Consider the following 14,402-nt stretch of genomic DNA (forward strand, 5'->3'; position numbering starts at 1 on the left):
AATTAAAGGAATAGTTCACTCCAAAATAAAAATGTTGTCATCATTTATTCACCCTCATGTTGTACATGTATTACTTTCTTTCTTATGTTTAACATAAAAGAAGATATATTGAATAATGCTGGTAATCAAACAGTTAATTGTCCCCATTGACTTCTGTAGTATTTCATTCTCTACTATGGAAGTCAGTGGGGACCAACAACTGGTTCTTCAGAATTCTTCAAAATATCTTCTTTTGTGTTCAACATAAAAAGAAACCTATACAGATTTAGAATGACTTGAGGGTGAGTAAGTAAGTGTTTTCATTTTTGGGTGAACTATTCCTTTAAAGTTGAAGCCGGTGCAGACTTGAAATGCCACCAGGGGGAGTTGTGTGACACCAGTTTAAGTGTCTGATCGTGATCACACCCCTGTGTCAGAGCTCTCTGGTGCTTTTGCATCAGGCTCAGGATTGTTCTCTTGGGTAACGTCTCCATTTGGGTCTTTCAGAGGCGGCTCAGTGCTGAGTTGCTCCGTGTCTTTCTTCTCCTCACTCTTGTTCTCTTCATCCTCTCTGCGCTCCTCTTGTGTGGTGACCTCTGATAGCATGATGCAGGTCTCAGTTGGGTGCCCGTCCACTTGGCCTTCATCCCTGTATGGCGATTCGCTCTTCTCTCTCACGGCATGCCGGTCACTTTTGTCGTAACGAGGCTGGAGACTAGAGATAATTCCTCTCAGGTGACAAACCTGATAGGCGCATATCAGCGTGGTCAGCAACAATACCAAGCAGCCCACTGTGAGAGCAGCCACGATCAGTTGCAGGTTCTTTTCACCAGCTGGTAGAAAGAAAATGCAATGCCCTTCCTCGGGTTTAGGAGTGGCCTGAGTGCAGAATGAGGTTTTAGTTGTTTGTACTTGAGAGTTTATTTTCTGTATTTCAGTGGTTGTTGGTGTGGCGCCATTTATTGTAGATGTGATATTGGTTGTTGCACTTTCTGATGTGACCTGTGTATTTGTATTGATTGTGTCCGTATGGTTAGCATGTGGTCTTCCAAAGAGCAATGCAAAGTACACAAAACAAACAGTTCTGGGACTTATCATGGTTCTGCAAGACATAAGAGAAAGGAGAGGTTTTGTTTTTTACTTTCTTTTTCACATTATTTATAAATATATATATATATATATATATATATATATATATATATATATATATATTTATAAATACTTATTACTATATATATATATATATATATATATATATATATATATATATATATATATATATATATATATATATATATATATATATGAAGAGTTCAGATGCAAAACCAGCTAAATCCATCTGACATCTTTCTTTAAAAAATGCATTTTTATCAGGCTCAGATGTATAGGTTTCTATGTAAGTACTGGTACTTCTGACTGGGCTGAGGCTGGTATTTTAGTGAGTTTGAAGTAAAAGTATTTGATGGACGTATAATATGTGTCAAGAGCATTCACTCAGTATCACTATCTCATTTTTGACTGAGATGGCTTTTAGCTGGTTTTGCATCTGAACTCTTCATGTATATATATACACACTACCAGTCAAAAGTTTATGAACAGTAAGATTCTCACCAAGCCTGCATTTATTTGATCCAAAGTACAGCAAAAGCAGTACAATTTTAAAATATTGATACTTTATTTATACTTTATTTATACTTATAGCCATTCCTGTGGCTTCAAAGCTCAATTTTTAGCATCAGTACTCCAGTCACATGATCATTCTGGATTTTTTTTTCAGGTTTCTATGACGAATAGAAAGTTCAGAAGAACAATATTTATCTGAAATAGAAATATTTTGTAACATTATAGATGTCTTTATCATCACTTTTGATCAATTTAAACCATCCTTGCTAAATTTAAAAAAAAAAATGTAAATGTTCTTTACAAAAAAAAAAAATTACACTAACTCTAAGCTTGAGAACTATATAGTGTATAATATCACAAAACCTTTTTATTTCAGATAAATGCTGATCTTTGTATCTTTCTATTCATCAAAAAAATCATGAAAAATGTACTCAACTGTTTTAAATATTGATGATAATAATAATAATAATAATAAATCAGCATATTAGAATGATTTCTGAAGGATCATGTGAAACTGAAGACTGGATTAATGATGCTGAAAATTTAGCTTTGATCACAGGAATAAATTACATTTTAAAATATATTCAAATAGAAAACAGTTATTTTAAATAGTAAATATATTTCTAAATTTTACCGTTTTTGCTGTACTTCGGATCAAATAAATGCAGGCTTGGTGAGCAGAAGAGACTTCTTTAAAAAAAAAAATAAAAAAATCTTACTGTTCAAAAAAAACTTTGACTGTTAGTGTATAGTGCAATGTATCACTTAAATCTACACATTTTCAGTCATTTTTGAGTTATCCACAATGTGCATTAAACTTAGTATGTTAGGAATTATGTATACTTTTATATACATTAATTTATATGCAATCTGTCACTTAAATCTATACATTTGAGTTTGTTTAGTGATTTTTTTTTTATTTTTTATTTTTTTATTAAATTACTGAAATGAAATTGAGGAGCTTAAAATAAAATATGAAGTATATGGTTTCTTACCTTTTCGGTCTGTTACTGCTTTGTTCTGAGTTTCTGTTATCTGAAGAGGCTCGAATGTTTCTGTGTGAGTGTATGCACGCTGTAAATTTCAGCACTAGATCCTTTTTTGAGAAGTGGTAATTTTTAAAGCTGAAGCTGCAGGTGCACACGCTCATTAACCGGCGATGAGTTTCCTGTCTGTTCTTTCACTTCTGTTTGGGCTCTTATATTAGACATGCACATTAACCGCTGTGTGGCTAAAGTCATTGTGAGGCTTTTGTCACATTCAAGGCTAGTAATATGCGCAGAGACCTCATTAGATAGCAGTTCTTTTGGTAAATCATAAACCAGTCAATGCCAGGGCAGTTAACCTATGAATTCAGTCTGTACTGACATTTAAGCTTTAACCATTTATAGCCATTGGAAATTCTCAGGGATGGCTTTGACAAGCAAACATCAAAGTTTGTCTTGACAAGCCTCTTTTTTCTAGTCGTCAATCAGTGAGTTTGTAGGCCTTTGTTTCCATTTCATCTGCTTTCCTCTCTCTCGCAGGTTCAAGACGGGGCAAATTAATGGGGACTTGCTCATATACCACGTCCTTCTCACCCTCAAACCATACTACGCCAAACCCTACGAGCTAGTAGTGGACTTGACGCATGCTGGTCCGAGCAACCGCTTCAAGACAGACTTCCTCTCCAAATGGTTTGTTGTCTTTCCAGGATTTGCTTACGAGAATGTGGCCGCCATCTACATCTATAACTGTAACACATGGGTACGAGAATACACCAAATACCATGAGAGACTGCTGACGGGCCTCAAGGGCAGTAAGAAGTTACTGTTCATTGACTCGCCCGCACGGCTTGCTGAGTATGTGGAACCAGAGCAACAGAAGCTTCCGGCAGCTACTCTCGCACTGGAAGAAGACCTGAAGGTCTTTCACAATGCCCTGAAACTGGCCCACAAAGACACCAAAGTGTCCATTAAGGTGTGTAAAGGAACTTGAACACTTCTTAGAGCTTGTGTGTTTGATTCTCAATAAGTTCTTTTCTCCAGGTGGGCAGCACGGCAGTGCAGGTGACCTCAGCCGAACGAACACGAGTCTTGGGTCAGTCTGTTTTCCTCAATGACATCTACTACGCTTCAGAGATTGAGGAGATCTGCCTAGTGGATGAAAATCAGTTCACATTGACCATTGCTAACCAGGGCACGCCGTTGACCTTCATGCATCAGGAGTGTGAAAGCATAGTTCACTCGATTATCCACATCCGTACACGTTGGGAGCTCTCTCAGCCCGACTCCATTCCCCAACACACCAAAATTAGGCCCAAAGATGTTCCAGGGACCCTTCTCAACATCGCCCTCCTCAACCTGGGCAGCTCTGACCCTAGTTTAAGGTGATCAGTCATTCTACCTCCATCAGTCACATTTTAATCAACAGTGGATTGATATTTACCAGTGTATATATTTCCGTCTCTCTGTTTTGTTTAAAGGTCTGCTGCTTACAACCTCCTGTGTGCCTTAACTTGCACCTTTAACCTAAAAATTGAAGGCCAACTGCTGGAGACCTCCGGTCTCTGCATTCCTGCCAATAACACCCTCTTCATCGTGTCCATTAGCAAGACTCTAGCAGCTAATGAGCCTCACCTGACCCTGGAGTTCCTGGAGGAGTGTATCTCTGGCTTCAGCAAGTCCAGTTAGTGCCCCATTAAGCCCTCAATTAAACTCTCAAAAGACCCTTGAGATCCTCCAGCAGTTTCAAATCATTACTCGTATTCTCTGGTTTGCCTTGAAATCCTCCTTGGAAGTTCCTACTTAAAACTGATACTAGAAGGCATCATTAGCCCACAAATGTTCATACTGATTGTGTATTTGCTGTTAGCAGTTGTTTACAAAAATACACACTTAAAAATAAAGCCTCAAAATGGTGTTTTTGTAGCAATGCCATAGAAGAACCATTTTGGTAAGTTTTCTACACTCTTAAAAATAAAGGTTCTTTATTGGCATCGATGAACATCCATGGAACTCTTCAAATGCAGAAAAGGTTCTTTATAATCGAAAAAGGTTCTTCGAAATGGTTCTTTTAGGAACTGTTCACTGAAAGGTTCTTTGGGGAACCAGTAATGGTTCTTCTATGGCATCACTGCAGAAACACCCTTTTGTAACCTTTATTTTTAAGAGTGTACTATAAATGATTGAAAGGTTCCATGAATGTTAAATGTTCTTCAAGTATCCACAGATGCCAATAACCTTTGTTTCTTTAGAGATAAGAATATAGAGTTAAGACGTTTTCTGCTAACCAATGACTTTCATCCATATATTCAGGTATAGAACTAAAGCACCTGTGTTTGGAGTACATGACTCCCTGGCTGCTAAACCTGGTACGCTTCTGCAAGCACAGCGACGATGCCAAGCGCCAACGAGTCACTGCCATTCTGGACAAACTCATTACCATGACAATCAACGAAAAGCAGATGTATCCATCCATTCAGGCTAAAATCTGGGGAAGCCTGGGACAGGTAACAGAACTGAAATGTATTTGACACCATCTTATTTTGGGTTTTGCTGAGGACGTCTTTAGGCAAAAGGAAATCACATAAATAACACATTTCTTTTTAAGAATACTGCATTGCTATTTGCAGTTCCCTAGTTGTATTCATGTGGCACTCACTTCCTTAAAGACTTGCGTTCACATTAGAGAGCATGTCTGAGCGTGTGTTGAGCTGATGGCAGCTTCCTGTGTTTGCAGATCACAGATCTACTTGATGTAGTTCTGGACAGTTTTATTAAAACCAGTGCGACGGGAGGTCTCGGATCCATCAAAGCTGAGGTGATGGCAGACACTGCAGTGGCGTTGGCCTCTGGTAACGTCAAACTGGTGTCTAGCAAGGTGACGTTTATACACACTCAAACATTTTGTAAGAGTGAATATGAATGAGAAAAAAATGTAAGAATGTTAACATGTTAAAAGCAGCGCAAAAGATGTTACATGATATGATGCTCTACCAGCAGCTCTAATTATAGAAGCACTGTGTGACTCATAGTGGTTTGGTTGGTTTCTTTCATTCTCACTGTTGTTCTTATTCTTTTTAACCACCTTATGTTTCTATTTCTCTCTTTGTCATGGGAAGTAGTGATGATACTCAATTCATGGGCTTTCGGTTGGTTCATTGTACTTAGCTGGGTTTTTTTTTGTTAATAGGAAACATTAATATGTTTTCTTTAGTTTATTTTTCTTTAAGCATTGTGCTCTTTTTAGTATTATTTATATACATTTCTGTTTATTTTATTATATATACATTTTTATATTTATAAATATTTTTACATGTTTTAGTATTATTTATTATTTATTGTACTATTTATTAATATTTTAAATGTTGAGTTTTTATTTTTTTTTATTTTTTCTATTTTTGAATTTCATTTTAATTTTAGTTTTGGTCATTTTTGTACGTTTATTTCTGTTTTAGTTTTAGTAATTTTAGCACTTCAACTCATTTCAGTTTAAGTTTTTCAACTTCTATTTATATAAATGTTGAATATGTTATATATTTAGCTTATTTAAGCTTTAATTTACTGAAACAGATATTTAATAGTTTTATTATTTTACTTTTTTTTACCATTACAACACTGGAGTTCTCACATTGAAATTTAAAGGGATAGTTCACCCAAAAATAAAAGTTCTCTCATTAATTACTCACCCTCATGTCATTCCAAACCCGTAAACCCTTTTTTTTATCTTTTGAACACAATTTAAGATATTTTTGATGAAATCTGAGAGCTTTCTGACCCTGCATAGACAGCAATGCAACTACCACATTGAAGACCCAGATAGGTAGTGACGACATTGTTAAAATAGTCCATGTGACATCAGTGGTTCAACGTTAATTTTATGAAGTTACGAGAATACTTTTTGTGCGCAAAGAAAAAAATAACGACTTGAAAAATAATAATGTGTCATGGTACTCTCCTAAAAGCGTGTCAAATACTCTCTTTGTGCACAAAAAGTATTTTCATAGCTTTGTAACATTACAGTTGAACCACTGATGTCAAATGGACTATTTCAATGATGTCCTTACCTTTCTGGGCCTTGAACGTGGTAGTTGCGTTACTGTCTATGCAGGGTCAGAAAGCTCTCAGATTTCATCAAAAATATCTCAATTTGTGTTGAGTTTTTTTTTTTTTTTTTTTTTTAATGACAGAATTTTCATTTTTGGGTGAACTATATCTTTAACATGGGTTTTATCGGAACTGGATTTTGTCTTGGTGCTGATCCACAGGTAATCATTCGGATGTGTAAAATCATCGATAAGACGTGTCTGTCACCCACACCAACATTGGAGCAGCACCTGATGTGGGATGATATCGCTATCCTGGCCAGGTACATGCTCATGCTATCCTTCAACAACTCTCTGGATGTAGCCGCCCACCTGCCCTACCTCTTCCATGTCGTAACCCTGCTGGTAGCCACAGGGCCTCTTTCGCTGCGGGCCTCCACGCATGGCCTGGTTATCAACATCATCCACTCCCTTTGCACATGCTCCCAGCTGAGTTTCAGCGGTAAGATGACATTTTTGCCCTAGAGAGATGTTCTCATGGATCAGTGACTTATTGATAACTGAATTGTCTTGTTCTTCTGCTGTGCAGAGGAGACCAAGCAGGTGTTGCGTCTAAGTCTGACAGAGTTCTCCCTGCCAAAGTTCTACCTGCTTTTCGGCATCAGCAAGGTCAAATCGGCTGCAGTCATCGCCTTTCGTTCCAGCTACAGGGATCGTTCGTTCTCTCCGGGCTCCTATGAGAGAGAGACTTTTGCTCTGTCATCACTGGAGACGGTTACAGAGGCATTGCTTGAGATCATGGAGGTATGTTATACTTTGTCATATGTGACCCAGGACCAGAATCCAGTCATAAGGATACATTTTTTTTTAAATTGAGATTTCTCATTATATAAAGGCTGAGTAAATAAGCTTTCCATTGATGTATGGTTTGTTAGGACAGGGAAATATTTGGCTGAGATACAACTATTTTGAATCTGAGGGTGCAAAAAAATTAAGTTAAGCAAAAGTTAAGCATTAAGTTCTAAGCAAAGCATATTACTAATCAAAAATTAAGTTTTAATATATTTCCGGTAGGAAATTTACAAAATATTTTCATGGACCATGATCTTTACTTAATATCCTAATGATTTTTGGCATAAAAGAAAAATAAAAAATTTGGACCCATACAATGTATTGTTGGCTGTTGCTACAAATATACCCGTGCTACTTATGACTGGTTTTGTGGTCCAGGGTCACATATTTCTTCCATCTTAAGCAGACTAGTGATGAAGGAAATACTTTTGGGGACTTTGGTTTCTATTTTCCTTTGCGCTGTATAGCCTTACCCAAAAAGAATGTATTACTTAATGTAATGATAGCACTACTGCTATAATAAAATGATTAATAAAATATTATTTTTAAGGAATGTTGATTAGAAAAAAATATCAGGAAAATGTAAATACACAACACAGTATTTCTGAAAAAAAAAAAATATATATATATATATATTTATATATATAATATATTAATAATTAATTATGTATAAATTACTAATTAAATTTAACAAAACCATTTAAAAAAGAAACCAGAAAATTAATGAAACACACAATATGTTAAAAATAAAACTGAAATTTGGGAAAAAAGAGAAAATGTATTTCTTAGGCTTTAAAAAAGTAATTTTTGTTTACATTTTGTTAAATACATTGCTGTTAAATTGTCCAAGTTTCATGATTTCAATTCATTAGACAGGCTTTTTGATTGATATTTTTAATTTAACCATTAAAACGGAGTCTAGAAAAATTCAAAAAAAAATGGAATCAGAAAAATTAAAACAGAAAAAATGAAATAAAGAAAAAATAAAACGGAATTTGGGAAAAAATAAACATTCCATAGGCCCTTAGAATGTCATTCCCCAATCTGTATAGCTATTTTTTTGTTGCTTTGAACAGCATTTTGTATCTAGTTTGGAAACTTGTTGCTTTGTTGAGTTGGTTTTGCAGTGGTCTTTCAACAAATTGCTAGCAGACCTGTTAGCAGTAACTGTTCTGTGTTCACAGGAAATGGTTGTTTAGTTACTTTAAACGCTTAGTTTTTTTTAAAATACTCAGACCTTAAAATAAAGATCAAATGTTATGCATCTGTTTGTTTCATTTCTCCATATATTCCTTTGCTTGCTGAATCACGTAGTAGTTAGATGTTAAAGGTGTTTGTCTGGGTTTCCCCATTATGTTTCAGGCATGTATGAGGGACATTCCAGGCTGCAAGTGGCTCGACCAGTGGACCGATCTGGCACAGAAGTATGTAAACTCTCCTCTGTATAAATGAATTTTAAAAATGATTAACTAATAAACTAAAGTTTAAAATTACTGGTATGTGTTTAAGTCAGATTCATGATGTGTTTAATGTGCAGGTTTGCATTTCAATACAATCCATCCCTGCAGCCACGGGCTCTTGTGGTATTTGGTTGCATCAGTAAACGGGTCACACACACTCAAATTAAACAAATCATACGGATCCTGAGCAAGGCCAGCCCTCTCCTCAGCATCGACCGGGTCAGAACCTGTCTACACTGTCAACAATCCATAAGCTGTGTACTGTTATTGCTCTGCTTTGGAAAGTAGTGCATTTTGTGTGCTATGCTGTGTTCTGATTGTCTTGGGTGATAATGTTGCCATCTAGCTTTGCAGTAATGTTTCCTGTCATTTAAGAAGAACTTTTTTTTCCTCTCAGGGTTTGGAGAGCTGCCTGAAGGGTCCTGATAACTGTAACAGCCAGGTGCTGATCGAAGCTACCGTCATTGCCCTCACTAAACTACAGCCTCTGCTCAACAAGGTATCAAATTACAGTGTTCATCTAGATATGACACCGAGTGAGTGAGTGTGTGTGTGTGGGTGGGTGTCAAAATGTTTGACTTGTTTAACTGTGTGGTGTCGCTCAGGACTCACCGATGCACAAAGCGCTGTTCTGGGTCGCGGTGGCTGTGCTACAATTGGATGAGGTGAATCTGTACTCTGCCGGAACTGCTCTGCTGGAACAGAACCTACACACGCTAGACAGTCTGCGAGTCTTCAACGACAAGGTTCTAAAATAGCACTCTCAAATGTCAAATTGCAACACATATACAAACATATACAACATAGGCCAGCTCTATATTGGAAACCACCCATTATTGGCCACCTTCGGTTACAGAATAAATGACAAACAGTCTTCCAGATAAGGTGATTCTACAATGGCTTTGATAACCAGTCTTCGTTTTTTAGCACTTAAAGAGATGCTATTAATTACTCGCCCTTATTTCATTCCAAACCTGTAAGACCTTCATTCATCTTCGGAACACAAATGAAGATATTTTTGATCCGAAAATTTAAAAGCTTTCTGTCCCTACATAGACAGCAACACAACTGACATGTTCAAGGCCCAGAAAGGTAGTAAGGACATCATTAAAATAGTCCATTTGTCATTAGTGGTTCAACTGTAATACGACGAAGCTCATCAAAAATGTCTTCATTTGTATCTTAACAAAGGTTTTGCGGATTTAGAACAACATGAGGGTAAGTAATAGGGCTCCCCCCTAATAGTCCACTAACCATTAGTCGACGAGAAGAGGCTTGGTCGACCAAAATTTTATTAGGCGCTTAGTTACAGAAAAAAAATTCCACAGGAAGTGGCGAAGTCACGCTGTCCATGGAATGTGGTAATACACTACGTCGGGCAGGACATCCAAACGCTTACCTATCATTGATCAACCTCAAATATGGCTTTTCATGTGAAATATGTAAGTAGTAGCAACTTTAAATGGCCGCTCAATCTAATGTTAATCTAGAAAAATGTGCGCTATTGAAGTGTCTGTGCAGAGTGTGGAAGCTGAATAGTAGCGCGCTCCTTGCATGACAGGTGGAGGCGCCAGTGTGGTCACTTGCTCCTAAAATACTCCGTCATTTTTTGGGCATACATATAAAACGAATACATCTTTTGAATCTGTAAAGACTCTACATTTATTTGTGTGCACTCACAATAATGAGACGTTGTGCTTTTGTAAAATAATGAAAGCAAACAGGATGCGCTTTCTGCCGTCTCTGTCTCAGTGAACTTGTCCGCGAAACTTCGAAACTCTGTGTATACTTGTCTTACAGACATGAAAAATGTAGGCTATCTGTAGAGAGTGAAATGTCTACTTTTAAATAAACCAATTCAAATAAAAAATAAATATCCTTAGATTATTTAATCCGTATAAAACATGCAGGTGCATCTACTACTGCGGAGATGACGAGTCAGTAGGTGCGTTTACTTGGAGCAGTGTAATCAGTTTAAAAGTCTAATCCAAGTGAAAATCCTCCATATAAACACCTCGATCAGAATAAAAATGCTCAAACCGAATGAAATTGTAACCGGTTTGAAAGGGGTGGGATAAACCTTTCTATAAACCAAACAAAATTAAAATTCTGCCATGTAAATGCGTTAAACCGACTACTCTGCATCTCCGTCAAGCAGGACAGGTGTAGCGCCAAGGTGGTGGGCTTTCGGGAGCCGTGTCCCCGTCTATCCTCTCCCTTCCTTGCTAAACGTGCTAGATTTTGAAAGCGAAAGTGAAACCGGTAAAACAGCGCGCATAAGAAAGCGACCGCACGCTTTCGCGATCGTCAGCAACTGACGATCACAGATTGCACACTTTGATTCATTGTTCAGCAACTCTTGGTAAGAAATCGTGTATTTGTTCCATTTAAGTACAGTAAAACTTTGTAGTAACACAATGCAACTCATTTCAGAGCTGCTTTACAGAGGGTCGTACTATTATTTTATCCCTTACTGCTTTAACGTTAAGAATATGCCGATACGATTGTCTGTGTTGCTCAGCTGGCTGAGATCAAGCTATATTGTGTTTATTATTTTATCTAGTAGATATATCTGTGCAACTTAGTTATTAGAAACTGCAAACGAGAAATCAGTTTGGTTCTGTGTGTAGTACAATAGAAGACAGCTGTATGATTTTTATGAGTGAGTAGGCCTATGTGTTGTGTTCTCAAATGAATGCAAGGAATTCAAATATTAGTCCGTTTATTCTAAGCAAGTGCAAGCAGCTATTAAAAATAATGCAAATACTGGCATTTTTTTCCTGTGGTGATTTGTGGCTAGTGTCGCTGACTTCATCTCTTAAGCCAAAAAAAAATAAGAAAGCACTAGTTTATCAATGAATTATTAAAACGCTAATGCAGTCTCCTTGCTGTTTTTCCCTGAAACATTCATAATTATAATATCTGCCGGTGCGCTATGGCAAGCTTTTTTTTTAGGCAATTAAAGTCTCATTATTATGATTTATATGGTTTATTAAATGTGCGACTAAGTCCAACTAATCCTTAAAATGACCTATCCCTGAAGTTGATATTTTGTGGTTTACATTATAGCATGCTATTCTCACATTAATGACACAAATGTTATGTAAATTAGTAAAGGCAAAAGGATTTGTCTTGTCTCGTCTATCTCTCAGAGTCCTGAGGAGGTGTTTATGGAGATTCGTCAGCCACTGGAATGGCACTGTAAACAGATGGACCATTTTGTTGGTCTCAACTTCAACTCCAACTTTAATTTTGCTTTGGTCGGACACCTGTTGAAAGGTATTACGTGGGTTTTAAGCAGAATTATTTAAACATTGTGTTTGTTGGGAAGCTGTCACATTTCTGTTTGGTTTTGGCAGGGTTCAGACACCCATCTCCCACCACAGTGGCACGCACCATCCGGATCCTGCACATGTTGTTGGCCTTAGTAGGAAAACATCTGAACTGTGATAAGTTTGAGGTGAACACACAGAGCGTTGCATATCTTGCAGGTGAGGAAACCACTGCTATCTCCCTTTTCTTTCTCTGTGTTCTCTGGTTTATCTTTACGCTGGTTATTTAGGGCTCAGTAGTGAGTAGTGAGTAACGTTTGTATATGTGTATTCGTATAGCTCTCCTCCCGGTGTCCGAGGAAGTGCGTAGCCGCTGTAGCCTGAAACACAGGAAGTTGTTGCTCCTTTCTGATGTTACCATGGAGAATGTTCCAATGGATACGTACTCTGTACATCATGAGGATCCCAGCTGCAGGTACCAGCTAAACTGCAGATTAGGGTTGCAAAACGTAAACTTTTTGCTTCCTAGTTAAAGGACTAGTTTATCCAAAAATGTAATTTTAAACCCAAAAGACCTATTAGGATATCAGGATATTTTTATGAAATCTGAAAGCTTTCTGACCCTGCATAGACAGCAACACAACTACCATGATCAAGGCCCAAAAAGGTAGTAAGGACATTGATAAAATAGTCCATGTGACATCAGTGGTTCAAGCTTAATGTTATGAAGCTACGAGAATACTTTTTGTGCACAAAGAAAACAAAAAAAACTTTTTTCAACAATTTCTTCTCTTCCTCTGCTTGCAAACAAAGTGTAGTGCATCCAGTTTCTACGTCAGAATGCCGACTTCTGCGTCAACAGTACCACACGCATAGTACTCTCGTAAACGCATGTCTATTACTAACACAAAGGAGAAGAAATTGTTGAATAAAGTTATTTTTAGTGGTGCCAATCGATTTACAATTTTTTTTTTTCTGAAATTAATCGCAATTAATCTCACCTAACATTACAATTTTTTTCTTGTAATTTAAGTGAACTTAAAACAATTTTCACATAAACCCATTATGATAACTGTCATATAGCTGCCTGTGCCCTTCAGCAAGAAAATATAGCCAAATGTAATAAAGTTATCAAACACAAAAATCTAAAAAAAAAAAAGATAAAGCTCAAAACTACATAAGTTATTGATTTCCTCTTTTTTTAATTTTGTTCTTTGATTAACAGACATTACAGCTGCTGGTTATTAGAATATTTGTCTGCTGTTACTTTAAAAGCTGCTGCTGCAGAACATAAGGTAGATCTGACGAGAAGGGTATAACTGCAGCCTGGAGATCTCCAAATGGGGGTGGGAACTCCAAAACTGGGTGGGAGCTCCAAAATAGGGCGTGGCTTCCTCCCATTGACAGACAGGCACATGACACGCATGCGCAGTTTTTTTTCCCCCAATTCACTTCAGCGCAAACTCCGCCCCACAGCTGCTTCTAAAGGTTTTATTGGTTGTGTCAATTTCCTACACTATGCTACAAACAATACTAACCCCTAAAACTACCCTACACTTGACCCTAACCTTAACCTTAACCAGTGAATTGACTGCATGGCGGGATTGGTGCTGAATAGAGTGGCAGATAAACAGTTAATAAGATTATGTAATATAAGATTGCCGGGACGTTCCATAACTCCCCAACTGGACCTCACTGGAAAATGGGACCTTTTTAAGTTACACTCAGGGTCACTACACCATCCTTCCCCTGTGAATTTCAAGTCCCGGGATGCCCCCGTTTCTTAAAACAAAGCGATAGAGTATGAAGCCAGAGCCAATGGTGAAAGTCTTTGAGTGATGAGACCCCGCCCCATTTTGGAGGTTATGCCCACTTTTGGAGTTCCCGCCCCTATTTGGAGATCTCCGGTCTCGACTCTTAAATAATAAAGTAACAGAGGTAAAGTTTTAAGAGAACTTTAGTCGCCTTGACAACATATCTACGACTAACTACATACATACTCGTAGTTTCATTAGTACATTAGTTCATCGTAGTTAATTGCATTAAAAAAAAAATGTAACACATTAAAATGAAAAAATTATTTGCCTGTGTTAACATGCTAATTTTGACACCACTAGTTATTTTTGTTTTCTTTCTGCACAAAAAAGTATTCTCATAGCTTTATAAAATTACAGTTGAACCACTGGTGTC

At 37.2% G+C, this 14,402-nt stretch overlaps 2 protein-coding genes across 2 annotated transcripts in view; one reads left to right on the forward strand and one right to left on the reverse strand.

Moving 5' to 3' along the window:
- LOC127172117 (uncharacterized) overlaps positions 1-2,793 on the reverse strand; it is a 3,279-nt gene extending 486 nt beyond the window's left edge. The window contains exons 1-2 of the mRNA XM_051121256.1: positions 2,598-2,793; positions 1-1,081 (exon numbers count right to left, since the gene is read on the reverse strand). The exon at positions 1-1,081 is cut by the window's left edge and continues 486 nt beyond it. Of these exons, the coding sequence (XP_050977213.1) occupies positions 400-1,081; positions 2,598-2,752 (837 nt within the window). The 5' untranslated portion in view covers positions 2,753-2,793 and the 3' untranslated portion in view covers positions 1-399. The remainder of the gene's footprint in view (positions 1,082-2,597) is intronic.
- Positions 1-14,402, forward strand: part of nf1b (neurofibromin 1b) — a 71,020-nt gene that overhangs the window by 49,602 nt on the left and 7,016 nt on the right. Inside the window, 14 exon segments of the mRNA XM_051121241.1 lie at positions 3,129-3,561; positions 3,630-3,970; positions 4,067-4,269; positions 4,899-5,092; positions 5,323-5,463; positions 6,851-7,130; positions 7,218-7,432; positions 8,843-8,904; positions 9,018-9,159; positions 9,338-9,439; positions 9,546-9,686; positions 12,093-12,219; positions 12,300-12,431; positions 12,552-12,687. Coding sequence (XP_050977198.1) covers positions 3,129-3,561; positions 3,630-3,970; positions 4,067-4,269; positions 4,899-5,092; positions 5,323-5,463; positions 6,851-7,130; positions 7,218-7,432; positions 8,843-8,904; positions 9,018-9,159; positions 9,338-9,439; positions 9,546-9,686; positions 12,093-12,219; positions 12,300-12,431; positions 12,552-12,687 — 2,649 coding nt within the window.

The sequence above is a fragment of the Labeo rohita genome, chromosome 10 (genome assembly GCF_022985175.1).
Source record: "Labeo rohita strain BAU-BD-2019 chromosome 10, IGBB_LRoh.1.0, whole genome shotgun sequence".
Taxonomy (NCBI): Eukaryota; Metazoa; Chordata; class Actinopteri; order Cypriniformes; family Cyprinidae; genus Labeo; species Labeo rohita.